Raw genomic sequence first — 16258 nt, forward strand, 5'->3', positions numbered from 1 at the left:
ATGAGGACATGTCATGAATCAGCTCCCCGGACCCGGATCTTACCCGGACGGATCAGTAGGGGAGTTTTGTGAATCTGGCCCAAAGTGGTGTTTTGTGTGCAGGTGCGCTGCTAATACTGTACGGCCCTTCATGAAGACACATGGTGCCAAAGAGAGGTCAAAGGTTAGCAGTTTGTACTGGAAGTGGCGGTTAAGGAACTTGACGCGGAGGTTCTGCCTGTGGGTGGAATGACTGGAGAAGTGGGTATAGGCATCTTTGAGATTTAGAGCAGCCAGCCAGTCATTGGGTTGGAGGAGAATGGTTGAAAGCAAGATTATTCTGAACTTTTTTCACCTGAGGCAGGCATTGAGTAAACGGAGATCTAGAATGGAACATGGCCCCTGAATTTTCTTGGGAATAAGGAAGAAATTTGAGTAGAACCCTGTGCACCTCCTCCACTGTAGTATCTGAATGAGGAGGGTTAGTTCTGCTGCGGGACATGTTGATAAGGAGTGCATTATGGTTAAGGCATGTGGGATATCTTCAAAGGAAGTTGAGACGATAACCGTGTGATATGATATCTAGGACCCATTTCTCCATTGTAATGGCCTGCCTTGTAGGAAGGAAGTAACTGAGCCAGCTTCCCACTGACAACCTGTCAAAAACTGAGGTTGGGTTCGACAGGAGGGAAATGATTGATTGAGGACTGTTTTCAATCTTTGGGACGTTGCTTCTGAGAGTTAAAAGACTGCTGTGCATGCTGGAGGTTGGGTCTAGCATAAGGAGCAAATCGTCTTCTAGGATAATACTGTTTAAAGAATTGATGAAAGGACTTTCAATAATTAGTAGAGGAAGACGTACTGCGATATTGCAGAGTTTGAGCTGTAGGGTGGGCTGAGAGTTCACGCATAGCAGTGGAATTCTTGTTGATCTGGGACAGTGTATATTTTGCCTTCTCACCAAATAGGCTTTCTCCTAGACAGGGGGTGTCTGCAAAGCAAACATGAAGGCCATCCCTGAAGTCCAAGGCTTTAAGTTATGCCATGTGACAAGTTGAAATAGCAACTGTTGCAGAATGTGAGACCATATTGTAAGCGTCATAGTTGGTAATGAAAAAGAGATATGTGGATTTTTGTAAGGTAATGTGGAGATTTGCCCTAGCATTTACAGTTGCTCTTGCCAGCTGTTGCAAGAATGAGTATTGATAATGGAGGATTTGAAGTTGATAGGCAATAGTCTTAGATGAAAGCACAGTCACTTGATGTACCTTATGGCCCACTAAATCCAAGAGGTGACATTCCTTAGCCTTTATAATGGCTGACTCCGAGACCATAGAATGTTGTGACAACTGCTGCGACTTGTGACCAGGGGCCTTCTGGACTTTGTACTTGAGGTCCAAGCATTTAAAAGCAGTGGAAACAGATTGAGGCTTCTGCCAATTTAAGAGCTGGAGGTCCTGGAGAATCTGATGAACAAGGAGTGCAATGAGTTCTTTTGCAGGTGTTTGGCAGGATTGCAGGATGGCCTGAAAATCGCATTTGTTCACTGGAGTAGTAGCTTGGCTGAGGAGGGTAGAGACATTTTGAAGGAGCTTGGGATATGAGTAATCCTCTGGCTAGGCTGCCTGAATGGATGGTGGAGTTGACGGGTCCTGTACTGGTGTGATGTCCCTGCCAAGATCAGACCATGAGTCTGAGGGGTCTGTGGGGTGTGGTGGTGAGCAGCAGATAAAATAGAAGGACCTCAGTCAGGTGCTGTAAGTGGGTCTGGAAGAAGAACATTAAGAGACCCTGAGGTTGAGGGTTGGAAGAAATCCTCGGCCCACATGGGAGCTGGTGTTTCTGAGAGTGGGTGGAGTAGGTGTTGGAACCCCTTGAAGGAGGGGAGCGCTATCGTGCTTAAAGCGCTATAATAAAAGAAAAAAAAGCTGAGGATATGTTGAGAGATGTAGAGACTCCTGAGGAGAGGCATGGTGGGAAGTGGAGTCTGACCCAGGCTGACGCTTAGATGGCTTCTGTGAGGTAGTTAGGGTGACAGTAGGAGGAGAGGCAGCCTTAGAAGATTTAGAAGCCTTACCTTGAGAGGATGGAGGCTGTTTCATGGCTGGAGAAGGTTGTGAGGCCAAAGCTGGGCTCGAGGGAGTCTTCCCTTTGTTGTTCCCTTTGCTGAGGCAGGCCATGGCAATCCCTTAGAGGTCAGTGGTGTACAGGCCAGAAGTGAGGGGGTAGAGTATCTGGCAGCCTCTGGCTTATCTCGGCCATCCATCAATCTATTGGGCTCTGCCGCTTTGTACCAGTTTAAAGATGATGGAGAGAAGCAATTTACCTCCCCCAGCGGTGCCAAGATGGGGACCTGGGGGAGGGAGCTATCAGAGTAGCTGGCAGGTGTGGCAAAGTCATGTCATGAAGAAGAAGAAGCCGCAATGAAAATTAAACTTGGTCCATCACCAGCGGCAGGGAAACCTAGTGCCCAGTCTGTGGGAATCCTAAACCAGCAGAGAGGTTGTCTGCTAAAAAAAAAAAAAAGAAATGGCAAGAGGAGGAGCCACGGAAGACGGGAGTCCCTGCACATTTCCATTAAAGCTTGCTGTAGCTAGGGGAGAATACCAACACACAGGAACAGTCTAGGACTTCACCATTAAGTGTGCCTGCATCTCACCTGCTTGTCTCTGGATGCATTTCCTATCATATTGGAGACACTTTTGGTGAGTAAATGCGCTATGTTCGCAGATAAACTTAATTTGATGCCTTAATGGCAGTTTTGTCATGTTTTTTTGGAAATTATATACAACTTGGGTCCACTTGCAATGCTATGACTCATGATACAGGCAGAGTTGCCATAACATGGCTGCACAGAGTCTTTGCAACATATGGATTTGACAATACTTAAATAAATCTCTCATATTTTACATCACTAGGATTTGTTTCCTTGGTGCCTTACTTTCTTCTTGTTTGTCATCGTATTGGGGGCCATAGATTTGACAATAAAGAATTTCCAAACATGCAGTACCTGGATAGGTTGCCTTTAGCTGCAATATCTTACGAACTCCAGAACAAAGCTCTCTTGAAACTGTCAGTGTTAGCAGTAAATCTGAGAGACTGAGATTGGACTCCACATATTCTGGCTTAGGAATGAGGCTCATTACTATTGTGATATGCACAAAACTATTCCATTTGGAGATGGTGCTCCCAAGAGGAACCTTGACTACAGGGACAGCTGCATAGTCTAGTATTTTTTTTTTTTAATATATAATAAAATATTGCTTTTATTTACTTATTTTAACTGTCTCTTATAACCTTTTATATTGTACACCGTCTAGACATTTGTTTCGATAGATGGTATATCAAAAATAAAGAAACTTGAAACTTAAAGAATGTACATGATTTCTCTTTACTGACCTCTACTTTTAAACCAGACTGTAGTGTTTCAGATTTAGATTTTTCAATTACTGAACGTTTCTTTTTAATTATCCGTGAAACTTCAGGACTTTCCAGTAGTTGCAAACTTTCCAGTAGCTGCGATGAATGTTCAATTTGATGCTTGAGAGCAATTATCTTTTCACGTAATGAAACAACTCTAAGAACAAAAAAATGTATATATATATTCTCTTTGAAATAAAGTATGGCTCTGTAGGCTTAGACTATATTGTACATTGAGGCCCAGATTCTCTATAAAGCACTGATATCGACGCCCCCTACAAAGTGGCCCCCGATCATGTGTCAATCATGTGATGGCACCTCTGCGAAAGATAGTGCCGGAAATGTAGGCCAGGGTTTTTTGGGCCTACATTTCTGGGCCTACCTTTGTTGTGAATCATACCTACGTAGATACTTAAGGCCACTTCCAACGTTAGCCATGCCCATAGTGGCGTTCAGCAGCCTAAAGCGCCTGCATAGGCGTAATTCTGGTGCGTATTATTTAGGTGCTAGTAGGCACTTTTATGGTTCCATTTTTTTGCCGTTTTAAACAGTGTTTGTTAATTAACTTAGGTGCTATGTCTAGAATTTCCCCCTTAGGGCCCAGTAATCAGACAGCAGTGATAGGCTATGTCCAGACTTTAACACGGAATTTCAAGGTTTGTGGAGCTAGCTACACCACAGCCGGTTAAGTGTGATATTGAACTATGAGCAATGACTTTTTATGTGGTCCTTTATATGTGATGACCTTGGCCGGTTAATGTGCTGAATATTGCCACTTAAGTGACCAAATGCTGACTCTGCCCTCAGAACACCTCTAAAATGATAATTTGCATTCACGACCCCATATCCCAAACACTATCGGCAACACACTGGCTGCCCATAGCAAAATGCTGCATCTTTAAAGGCTCAGTACTAGCATATAAGTCCCTACACAACATGGCGCCTGACTATATACCAGCCAAATTTTCACCTTACGTCCTGAGCAGACTGCTCTGCCTCCAGGTGGAAACTTTCCTACAGTTACCCCCTAATCATAGCCTCCAACTCTAAAGTGCCAGATGCAGATCCTACTCCGATTTCTTACCAAACTACTGAAATAAATTGCCTCAACATATCAGATCTATTGAAGGGCTTTTAAGCTTCAGGAAAGCAATAAAAACACATTTCTTCACCTAACGCCATATCCTGTAACCTTATGATAAAGTACCTAGATCCAATTTCCCTCTGCAAATGTTAATTGGAATGAACAACCTATATTATCTGTGAGTGTTAAATCAGGATGAACAAAATGTATTATACATATACTAGTCTTTAAGCCCGTTACATTAACGGGTGCTAGAATATATGTCTGTCTGTCTTTCTTTTTGTCTGTCTCTCTCTCTGGCCCCCTTTGTCTGTCTGTCTTTCTGTCTCTCTTCCTGCCCCTGTGTCTTTCTTCCTTTCTTTCCGTCTGTCTCCCTCCCGCTGTCTGTCTTTCTTTCTGTCTCTCTCCCTGCCCCCTTTGCAGCAGCATTTCCCTCCCCACCACTTCCCTGTGCAGCAACATTCCCTACCACTCCATTTCCCTGTGCAGCAGCATTTCCCTCACCCCACCCCACTTCCCTGTGCAGCAGCAGCATTCCCTCCCCCTCCACTTCCCTGTGCTGCTGCAGCAGCAGCAGCGGTATTTCTCTCCCCCTCCACTTCCCTGTGTAGCAGCAGCAGCACCGGCATTTTCCTCCCCCCTCCACATCCCTGTGCAGCTGCAGCAGCAGCATCAGCATTCCCCCCCCCCCATTCCCAGCAGCTGGTTGTTTATGGCCAGCTCCTTTAGTGCCTTGCTGGAGTTATTTTTAAGTTTAAAGCTGCCGCCGCGGCTCTTTTCACGATCCCCACCTGCGTCGGAAGCCTTCTCTCTGATGTGACATCAGAGAGCCTTCCCACGCAGGTGCGGCTGTGAGAGGAGTTGCGTGGTGGCTTTGAACTTAAAAATAACTTCGGTCAGGGACTGTAAGGGAGCCGGCCAGACCACGGGCCGCAGAACAGTACCTGGGGGGCCGCGAGTGTGGGGCCGTTCTGTTAGATGGAGTGAGGGCGGGAGGGGGGAGTCGCCTGCTTAAGGTGACTCCGCATGTGCAGAAAAAACCTCCGCTGACTCCTACTGCGCAAGCGGGGCCACAGAGCTACGGATCACAGATCACGCAGGTAGGAGTGCGCTTGTGCGCTTAGGGTTTTATTATTAGTGATGTCAGGCACCCATTGACTAGTTTATTATGTAACTATAATGTTGATCGAGGATGAACAAACTATGTTACCTGTGAATGTTAACTTAGAATGTGAAGACTTATTTATGATCTGTGAATATTAATTGAGGAAGTACAAACTATTATGTCAATGTCACTGTAACCCATTTGACTAATTATTACTATGTAACTCGTTTGTCCAAGCATTATGTATGTTACCTTGTAACCTGTTCTGAGCTTTCTGGGACGAGATATAAAATGAATTAAATAAATAAACAGTCATTTTCAGCAGAACTAATCTGTTAAGTACTGCTGAAAATGAACAATTAGCTCTGAATAGGCACTTTAACCAGCCAGAGCCATTTCTGGTCGGTTAAAGTGAATATTGACTCATTAATGAATATTGACTCATTAATGTTAAAGTGAATATTGACTCATTAATGACTTCTAACAATATTTAAATCATGTGGCCAGTGGTAAGTAATACACTTTTTTTGCATACTTAGTCAGCTGAATCTCAAAGAGCAACTCTAAACATCTGTCAAAGATCTCTATATAGTAAAAAGGTTCAAATTGTATCGTCGTAGTTTAGCTATATTCCAAACTGAACAGAAATTATTTTTTCAAAATAATCTTTTCATTAGGGCAGGGGGTAGGCAATTCCGGTCCTCGAGAGCTGGAGCCAGGTCAGGTTTTCAGGATAGCCACAATAAATATGCATGAGATAGATTTGCATCTCAAGGAGGCAGTGCATGCAAATCCATCTCGTACATATTCATTGTGGAGATCCTGAAAACCTGACCTGGCTCCGGCTCTCGAGGACCGGAATTGCCTACCCCTGCATTAGGGCAAATGGAATAGCCATGAAACAAATATGGCATTCATCTAGAAAGGGCAATAGTCATGGAAAAGAAATAAAAAGTTGTCATATTCAAAATATCATCCAGCTAGACATCTAACAACTCCCCTAAGGTGGGATACATTTAATACAGTAATATCTAGCATCAGTGATTATGAGTCATCAACTATTTTTTTTAAGTTTTAATATTATATGGCACCGATCCAAATTGTGGCTCTGAAGGTCCAGACTCTAACTTTGCCTGGAATTCAACCATGTAGATGCAATATTCAACCTAATACCCAATTAGTTAACTGGGTAGTGGGCTAAATAGCAGGTTAACTTATGTGGCCTCCCAAATCCACCCCCAAGAGTATTTCAGCCTCCCAAACTCTACTCCCCACAAAAGCCTTCCCCCCTTGAGCTGCTCCCACAGGCCCTCAGGGATCCCTGGTGGTTTAGGATAGGGAAGGCTGGAACAATCCCCACTCGCTCCTGCCATTGTCGGCTCCAGGTTCAAAATGGCTGCTGCAACCTATAGCAGCAGCATCATGGTATTACTAATAGTACCGTAAGACTGCCACTAAAAGTCCTGGCAGCCAATTTGAATCTGCAGTTAGAGTGGGCAGGAACAAATGGTGATTGCTCCTGCCCTATCTACATTAGATCACCAGGGAATCTTAAGGTAGGCCCAAGAGGCCTACAGAGATGTGAGGGGTGGGGGGAGGAATTCTTATACATTTCAAGAGGGTGGATGCATTTGTGGTACAAGTCAAGGTGCAAGCACTTTCAGGGGATATGCAAGGAGGACAAACATCACTGCTGCCTGGTTATCTACTGTCTCCAAGTTGAATTTGTCCCCACACAGTGCTGGTAGTAATTGGATAGTGCAACAGCTGTCACAGGCAATATCCAGCGGTACTACCAGCTCAGTAAGGTTTAACTGGACAGGAGTCTCTCCTGCCCAGTTGAACTCTTTTGAATATTGAGCTCCTTCAACATTTTCCCATATTTGAAAACCTGACCCCCTAGTGGTAATACTGCAATATTTCCACTAGAGTTCTTGGCAGCCACTTTTGAGATCCAGTGACTATGAGACAGGAATGAGTGGACATCACTCCCACCCCACTAGACACTAGAGACCTCTGATTCTGGGTCAGGGGTGGGGGTAAGGGTATTGAGAACCATGGAACCTGGAGGAGAAGGAAGAGGTAAATCCGGGGTAGGCTGCTACATGTAGAACTTGTCCACAATTGGGGGTCTTCAAGAGGAAGGAATTTTTTGTGATGTTAGGGGGGCTAGCTTGAGATGTTGGAAGGGTCCAGTAATGTCCAAGGGGCCTTTCTTTGTGATGTTGGGGAGGACTAGGAATATTGTCATCAGGGAGGGAATATGATATGTCAATGATGGGATGACCAACTAGTGAAATCAGAATACTGTTCCCACATCCATGTGGGGGTGAAAAGCATGATTTCCCATGCCCACATCCATCTTTCTAAAATAGCTGCTCTCTCTGGATGTAATCAACTGGTTAAACCTAGACAGACTCCCCAATTTTTTTTAAAAAAAACCCAAAACAAACATCTGGGCACCTGGACAATCCTCTAAAAAGAGGACTTGTCCAGGTTTCCCCTAATGTCTGATAACCCTAATCCTATTTTTGTTTTACAAGAGGCTTTACATTTGGCAGAGATCTTGAAAAACAGTGTGGGAATTCCAAAAGTCCTGGCTTGGATATTTGAATTTCTCTCTAAAACATCCTTTCAAAAATATACCCCCACCTCAGATAAAAGGTATATTAAGCTTATAATACATTCACAAGATATCATGTCTCTCTTCTTTGTACATAGCAAATATTCCCTTAGGAAAAAAGAGGCCCAAGAAGCAGAGGATTTATAGCAGAGAATGACAAGGGGACAAAATTTGTCCCCATCCTGTCCCTGCAAACTTTATCCCTGTCCCTGCCCCATTCCTGCAAGCTCTGTCCTCATCTGCCCAAGCCTCGAACACTTTAAAATCATAAGTGTTCGAGTCTTGTGCGGTTAAGGCAGAGCTTACAGGAATGGGACAGGGACAGAACTTGTGGGGACAGGACGGGGATATTGATATCCCACGGGGATGGGGACAAATTTCCCCGTATCATTCTCTAATTTATAGAAAATCTTTATTTTTGTCATTGCTCCATATCAGTAGCAAACTGCAAATGAACAGAAAGAGTTTGGAGTATCAACCAAAATAGGTCTCGCAATATCCAGGATGGATTTTCAGGTTCCTCTGTAGTCACAGAGCACCTAGCCCAAGTCCATATTACACCGACAACACATTTAAACATTTTTATAACTTGTACTTGAAAGATTTGACAGAATATTTCTCAACAATAATTATGAATTGTTTTTGCAAAACATACCCAGCAAGAGGCATCCACACATAGCCACAAAACACATCAGTTTTGTTGCAAGTCTTCAGGTTCTTAACTTGGACACGGTTCATATTGTAAGCGTACAGCAACATAATCTAGAAAAGAAAAATATCTCTCAGGTAACCTAATACAGTAGTGAAATTTTGGCCATCAGCAAGTGAAGTATATAAAATATAATGGAAGTATGTTCAGACTGTCAGGTCAGTATTCAGAAGCCAAAATCAGCTGAGCACTTAAACAAAACACAAATATTCAGCGCTGGGATGCAATTTGCAGCCTGCATAGAATTATCTATGCAGCAAAATCAGTGCTGATACCATGTGGACAGCTGCAATATTAAGCCTCTATCCACATAACTGATGGGATGAAGATACAACAACAATTGTTTGTCACTTTGGCCCTGATTCTATAAAAAGTGCCTACTGAGTTAGGCGCCTAAATTACCGTAATTATTTTTTAATTGGTTAGTTGGTGCTGATATTTGAAAGCACCATTAAAAACCAATTAAAAACTAAATTTAAAAATTAATTAGCCAGTAGGCGCAAAACTCAGTAGGCGCATACCACCTCATAGTAGGCGTCTACACAAAGGCATCTACCCGGAGAGTAGGCAAGGTTAGGGGCAGAGTTTGGGCATGGATTGAGTAAGGCGCTGGTATATTTGGCCAGGAAAACCCTAGCCTAATATACCAGTATTATGATGCCTACTAGAGTCTAACTTTGAAAATGAGTCTCTTAATATAAGAACATAAGAATAGCCTTACTCCTCTGAGTAGGGACCGTCTCTTGCATGTACAATGTACAATACTGCATGCGTCTGGTAGTGCTAAAGAAATAATAAATTGTTGTATTCTTTCTTTATTTGAATCAGTAGTGATTTATATTCTAAGATTTTCTGGCCACTTAATTTTGTTTTCTGGAGATAGGTGTTTACACCAGTAGCGCTCAGCAAGCTCCTTTTAGGAACATAAGTGCTGAGTCGAGCCACTTCTCTGATGATCTTTGATTCTTTTGCTGCATTTGAGTGGGGCTAGTTTGTTTGGGATGTTTTCACTGATCGGTATCCAATGGTCCAGGAAGTCTTAGTCAGGGATGGGGAAGGATAGTAATGAGTTATCTATTTCTTTCCAGTATGTTTCAGGGGCTACTTTGTTTCAATAATAAGAGGCTACTCAGGGGGGTCGGTTTGGTTACTGATATTTCTTTCCAGAACATGGTGACTTCTAGGAGTGGATAGCGAATTAAATTCTAGGTAGCTTGTAAGCTTTGCTGAAATGGAGGAAGCAAGCAAATCTAATTGATGGCCCATTTCATGTAGGTTGAGGGTTTGAGGTCTCAACTTCTTAAATGAACTAATTTCAGGATTTGAAAGTTGGAATTGAGTCTAGGTAAAGGCTGAGGTCTCCCACGAGATATGATGAAAAGTGGAGTCATATTGTACCATGGTTCTTGAGATGATGTCTGAGATCCGTGGTTCAGCTTCTAGCCACTTTCCAAGAGAGATGTAGAATAGTATGCAGCAGATGGAGCGTTGGGAAGAGTTGCTGTTTATTTCTACCATTAGTATTTCTAGTGCAGTGAGAGTTATAGATTCTATGATTTTGATATGAAAAGATGATTTGTGCAGTATCACCAGATGGCTACCATTGTGACTAGTTCTCAATAGGTGGGTGATTTTGTAATCTACTGGGCAGAGTAGTTGTAATCTGGGGTCATCATGCATTGGTATCCATGTTTTAAGAACATAAGAAGTTGCCTCCGCTGAGGCAGACCAGAGGTCCATCTCGCCCATCGGTCCGCTCCCGCGGCGGCCCATCAGGCCCATTGCCTGAGCAGTGGTCCCTGACTATTTCTATAACCTACCTCTACTCCTATCCCTATAACCTACCTCTATACCTATCTATACCCCTCAATCCCTTTGTCCTGTAGGAACCTATCCAAACCTTCTTTGAAGCCCTGTAACGTGCTCCTGCCTACCACAGCTTCTGGAAGCGCGTTCCATGTATCCACCACCCTCTGGGTGGAAAAAAACTTCCTAGCGTTTGTTCTAAACCTGTCCCCTTTCAATTTCTCCGAGTGCCCCCTTGTACTTGTGGTTCCCCATAATTTGAAAAATCTGTCCCTGTCTACTTTTTCTATGCCCTTCAGGATCTTGAAGGTTTCTATCATGTCTCCTCTAAGTCTCTGCTTCTCGAGGGAGAACAGCCCTTATTGTTTCAATCTGTCAGTATATGAGAGATTTTCCATACCCTTTATCAGCTTAGTTGCTCTTCTCTGGACTCCCTCAAGTACTGCCATGTCCTTCTTGAGGTACGGCGACTAGTACTGGACACAGTATTCCAGATGCGGGAGCACCATTGCACGATACAGTGGCAGGATGACTTCCTTCGTCCTGGTCGTGATACCCTTCTTAATGATACCCAACATTCTGTTTGCTTTCCTTGAGGCTGTGGCGCACTGTGCTGACGTCTTCAGTGTTGTGTCTACCATCACTCCCAGGTCTCTTTCAAGGTTACTTATCCCTAGTAGTGATCCCCCCATTTTGTAAGTGAACATCAGGTTCTTTTTCCCCACATGCATGACCTTGCATTTCCCTTTGTTGAAGCTCATTTGCCACTTTTTGGCCCACTCTTCCAGTATCGTCCTTTTGGAGATCCTCGCAGTTTTCCGTGGTTTTAACCCTGCTGCATAGTTTGGTGTCATCCGCAAATTTAATGACCTCACATTTTGTTCCCGCCTCTAGGTCGTTAATGTAGATATTGAACAGGAGCGGTCCCAACACCGACCCCTGCGGAACTCCGCTCGTGACCCATTTCCAGTTTGAGTAATGGCCCTTTACTCCAACCCTCTGTTTCCTGTCCGCCAGCCAGTTATTGATCCATCAGTGGACCTCCCCTTGCACCCGTGGTTCCATAGCTTTTTAAGCAGTCTTTCGTGTGGTACCTTGTCGAAGGCTTTTTGGAAGTCAAGGTAAATGATGTCTATAGATTCTCCTTTATCCACCTGGCTGTTTACCCCCTGAAAGAAGTACAATAAGTTTGTGAGGCATGACCTACCCTTGCAGAAGCCATGTTGACTTGACTTTAGCTGTCCATTATTTTCGATGTGTTCACAGATGCTGTCCTTAATCAGCGCTTTCATCATCTTTCCCGGGACCAAGGTCAAGCTCACCGGCCTGTAGTTTCCTGGGTCACCCCTTGAATCCTTCTTGAAGATGGGCGTGACATTTGCTATTTTCCAGTCCTCCGGGATCTCTCCAGTTTTTAAGGATAGGTTGCATATTTGTCGAAGTGGCTCTGCTATTTCGTTCCTTGAGTACCCTTGGGTGAATGCCGTCCGGACCTGGCGATTTGTCGTTCTTTAGCCTGTCTATTTGCCTGAGGACATCCTGTTGGCTTACCTCTAATTGGACCAGCTTATCATCTTGGTCTCCATTTACGATCTCCTCAGGTTCCAGAATGTTGGTTGCGTCTTCCCTCGTGAAGACTGACGTGAAGAACTCATTTAACTTGTCAGCTATCTCTTTTTCTTCTTTTACCACTCCCTTTCTGTCTCCATCATCCAAGGGTCTCACTTCCTCTCTTGCCGGTTGCTTCCCCTCAATGTACCTGAAGAATGATTTGAAGTTTGTTGCTTCCCCTGCCAGTCTCTCTTCATATTCTCTTTTTGCTTTCCTAACCACTCGGTGACACTCCCTTGGGTGTTCTTTGTGCTCCTTTTGGTTGTCCTTTGTTTGGTCCTTTTTCCATTTTTTGAACGATGCTTTTTTGTCACTTATTGCCTTTTTCACTGCATTTGTTATCCACACTGTTGCTGTTGAGTTTCTTTCCCACCATTTTCCTCATGGCATCATAATTCCCTTTTTTGAAGTTGAGTGCCGTCGTTGTGGTTCTTTTCACCTTTGATGATCCAATTTCTAGCCTGCACTGCATTGTGTTGTGATCGCTGTTTCCTAGTGGGGCTAATACCGCCACCTCCTTTGCGGGTCCCCCTAGTCTGTTGAAGATTAGGTCAAGAGTGGTATCTCCCCGCGTTGGTTCCGCGACCAGCTGCTCCATGAAACAGTCCCTCGTGATCTCAAGGAATTTGGTCTCCCTCGTGCAGTTTGAGTACCCAATATTCAACTATCCCAGGGTAGTTGAAGTCCCCCATCACCACTACACTTCCGCTTTTGCATACCTGCCTCAGTTCAGCTTCCAGGTCCTGGTCGATTTCTTCCGGTTGTCCAGGTGGGCGGTAGTACAGACCCAATTTTATGTCTGCTCCAGTTCCTCTCGGTAGCTTAACCCATAGTGATTCCAAGCCATCCGCCCTTACTGTTGTTTCCATCCTGGTTGAGGGTATGGAGTCTTTTATGTATAGCGCTATTCCTCCACCCTTTTTATGTGTCTTGTCTCTCCTGTATAGTTTGTACCCTGGTATGGCCACGTCCCATTTATTGTCATCAGTCCACCACATTTCTGTGACTCCAATTATGTCTAGGTCCTTCTTGCTGGCTATGACTTCCAGCTCTCCCATTTTGGCCCTTAGGCTCCTAGCATTAGTGTATAGGCAATGTAAGTTCCGGTTGTTTGCCCTCCCTGTTGGTTTTCCTCGTGGTTTGGCACTCCTGCCGACCCCTTCATGGGTTGCCAGTCCCCGAGCCTCGTCTCGGTCATCCTCCTCCTGCGGTGTGTCTATGTCGTCCTCAGCCTGTTTCCCCGCTTTTGGTTGCCCCTCTGGCTCCTGTTGTTCTCTGTTGATCCCGCTTGCTAGTTTCATTTGTGCCCTGGGCCCCTGCATTGCGTCCTTAGGTCCTTTTTCAAAAAATTCCCACTCAGTCCCGAGCCCTCCATTACAATGTCCTTGCTCAGTATCCTTATTTGATACTATTGTCCGACGTGTCGAGGTTAGATCGACTATCGGCTTTCCCCTTCTCCTCAGTTTAAAGCCGTCTATGACGCTCTGGACGTTTCGTGCCAGCATCCTCGTCCCAGCCGTGCTCAGGTGCAGTCCGTCTCTCCTGTAGAGCTTGTTCTTCCCCAAGAAAGTTGTCCAGTTCCTAACAAAGTGGAAACCCTCCTCTTCGCACCATCTCCTCAGCCAACCGTTTATTGCTTGTAGTTCGCTCTGCCTCCTTGTGTCCGCTCTCGGTACTGGCAGGATCTCTGAGAAGGCTATCTTCCTTGTCCTCAGTTTCAGTTTCCTCCCCAGGATCCTGAACTGGTCAGTTAGTGTAGCCTTGTTGTAGTTTCTCCTGCTGACGTCGTTGGTTCCAATGTAGATTACTACTGTTGTCTCCTCCGTCTCGGCTCCCTCCAGGATCCTCTCAATACTGTCGATGACGTCCTTCGTTCTTGCCCCCGGGAGACATGTCACTAATTGGTCCTCTCTCCCTCCGGCTATGTGACTGTCCACTCCTCTCAGGATTGAGTCTCCAACTATGATAGCTGATCTCCCCTTCCTCAACAGTCTCTCTGGTCTCAGGTCTGTGTCATTTGTGCAGTCCACTAGTCCTTCCTCTGGGCTCTGTTGGGTCTCCACCTCGTCTGCCTGACCAGGTCCTCCGCAAGGTCCTACTCCCATGGCGTCTGGTGGATTCTGTCGTCCAACTGTTGGTTCTCTTCTGGTGTGCTGATGGTCCTGTGCCTCCACCATCCTGCAGGCCTCCTCGATGAACTTCTCGAGCTCTCTAACTTGTTCCGTAATGTGGCTCTCCCTGGTGGTGTCTTCAGTTGCCCAGCACTGCTCCTCTATGGTGCAGAGTCCCTCCAGCTCCTGGACTCTAACCTGCAGTCTCCCGACCTCCTTCTTCAGGCTATCCAGTTCCTGGCATCGACCGCATATGTACGCCTGCCTCCCGGAGGGGAGGTAGTCATACATATGACACCCAGTGAAGTATACTGGGTAGCTCTGCTGGGTTCCTAAAGCCTCCATTACTCTTTTCTCGTTCCTATGTCCCACGGTGTGTATGAGTGGTGCCCTGTGCGCAGCTAGCTGAAAGAGTAGAGTAGAGAGAGAAGAGTAGAGAAGAAAGTACCTGTGGTTTATTTTACAGAAGTTAGATATTAGATATTGCTGCTGGGTTGCCTGGGCTCCTTCTCAAGGCTCCTTCGCAAAGGCGCTCTCACTAAGGCGAGTGCCTTTGCCGCTCACCTTTGCCGCGCGCCAAACGGCTGCTTGCCGTTAGCACGCCTCCTTTTAAGGAGGAGCCCGGGCGCTGACTGTGCCTCTGACGCGGTGGAGGTGGGCGGAGCTCCCTCTCTCCGCAACCCCAAGCTGCCACGAGCTGCCTGCCTCTTTCTCGCTGCCTCTCCGCTCTCCTCCCGCTACTCTCCGGCGTGCCTCGTGCACGCGACTCTCACGGCCAGAAGCCTGCCTCCTCCTCGCTGACTCTCCACTTTCCTCCCGCTACTCTCCGGCCAGAAGCCAAACTGTAGTTCATTGAGCAGATTTTTTATGATTTCAGTCTTGTGACCACTGATCTTGCATTAACATATCCACATGGGTTTGAGGTGAGTACGACTTCATTAGTGTAAGTGGCTGGGATTAAAGAATGCAAGGGGAAAAAATTTGTCCCCGTCTACGCCCCATCCCTGCGAGCTCGCCCCATCACCATCCCGTTCCCATGGGCTTGGTCCCTGCCCGTCCCCGCAAGCTCGGTCCCTGTCACTGCCCTGTTCCCGCAAACCTAGAGAGAAGATTGTTCTTTAAGTAAAAAGAGTTAACCAAAGTGGATGGGATAAGGGAAGGGAGGTGGGAAGGTAAGGAGAAAAGGCAGGGAAGAGTCAAAGGGGATAGCAATTCAAATATTCTTAATCTAGCCTCTTTCCCAGCATCTTCTCCCCACTCTCTCTTCCCCATTTCCCAGCCTCTTCTCCCCACTCTCTCTTCCCCATTTCCCAGCCTCTTCTCCCCACTCTCTCTTCCCCATTTCCCAGCGTCTTCTCCCCACTCGCTCTTCCCCATTTCCCAGCGTCTTCTCCCCACTCTCTCTTCCCCATTTCCCAGCATCTTCTCCCCATTCACTCTTCCCCATTTCCCAGCATCTTCTCCCTACCCTCTCTTCCCCATTTCCCAGTGTCTTATCCCCACTGTCTCTTCCCTATTTCCCAGCGTCTTCTCCTCTCTTTCTTTCCCAGTTCCCTTCAGGCTGCTTCAGCATCTTCTCTCCATCCCCCCCAGCACCCTTTGAATGGTCCAGCAGCTCCCTCCTGCTGGCCGGCCATGCATCTCCCTCCTTCCCTTCGTGGTGATTTCTATAAGACTATGCGTTGTATTGCCACTTGATCCTTGAAGTCGCATCATGTTGGCTGCTGGAAAAGTCTCCTCCGATGCAACCGGAAACAGGAAGTTGCGTCAGAGGAGACTTTTCCAGCAGCCACATGCGACGTGACTTCAA

The 16258-nt window shown here is 45.8% G+C and overlaps 1 protein-coding gene across 4 annotated transcripts in view; it reads right to left on the reverse strand.

Moving 5' to 3' along the window:
• CFAP54 (cilia and flagella associated protein 54) overlaps positions 1-16258 on the reverse strand; it is a 440387-nt gene that overhangs the window by 7193 nt on the left and 416936 nt on the right. For all 4 annotated transcript variants that reach the window (XM_033951153.1, XM_033951154.1, XM_033951152.1 and 1 more), the window contains 2 exons: positions 8867-8973; positions 3379-3556 (listed from right to left, as the gene is read on the reverse strand). In XM_033951153.1, coding sequence (XP_033807044.1) covers positions 3379-3556; positions 8867-8973 — 285 coding nt within the window. The remainder of the gene's footprint in view (positions 1-3378; positions 3557-8866; positions 8974-16258) is intronic.

This window comes from Geotrypetes seraphini, chromosome 7, assembly GCF_902459505.1.
Source record: "Geotrypetes seraphini chromosome 7, aGeoSer1.1, whole genome shotgun sequence".
NCBI classification, from domain to species: domain Eukaryota; kingdom Metazoa; phylum Chordata; class Amphibia; order Gymnophiona; family Dermophiidae; genus Geotrypetes; species Geotrypetes seraphini.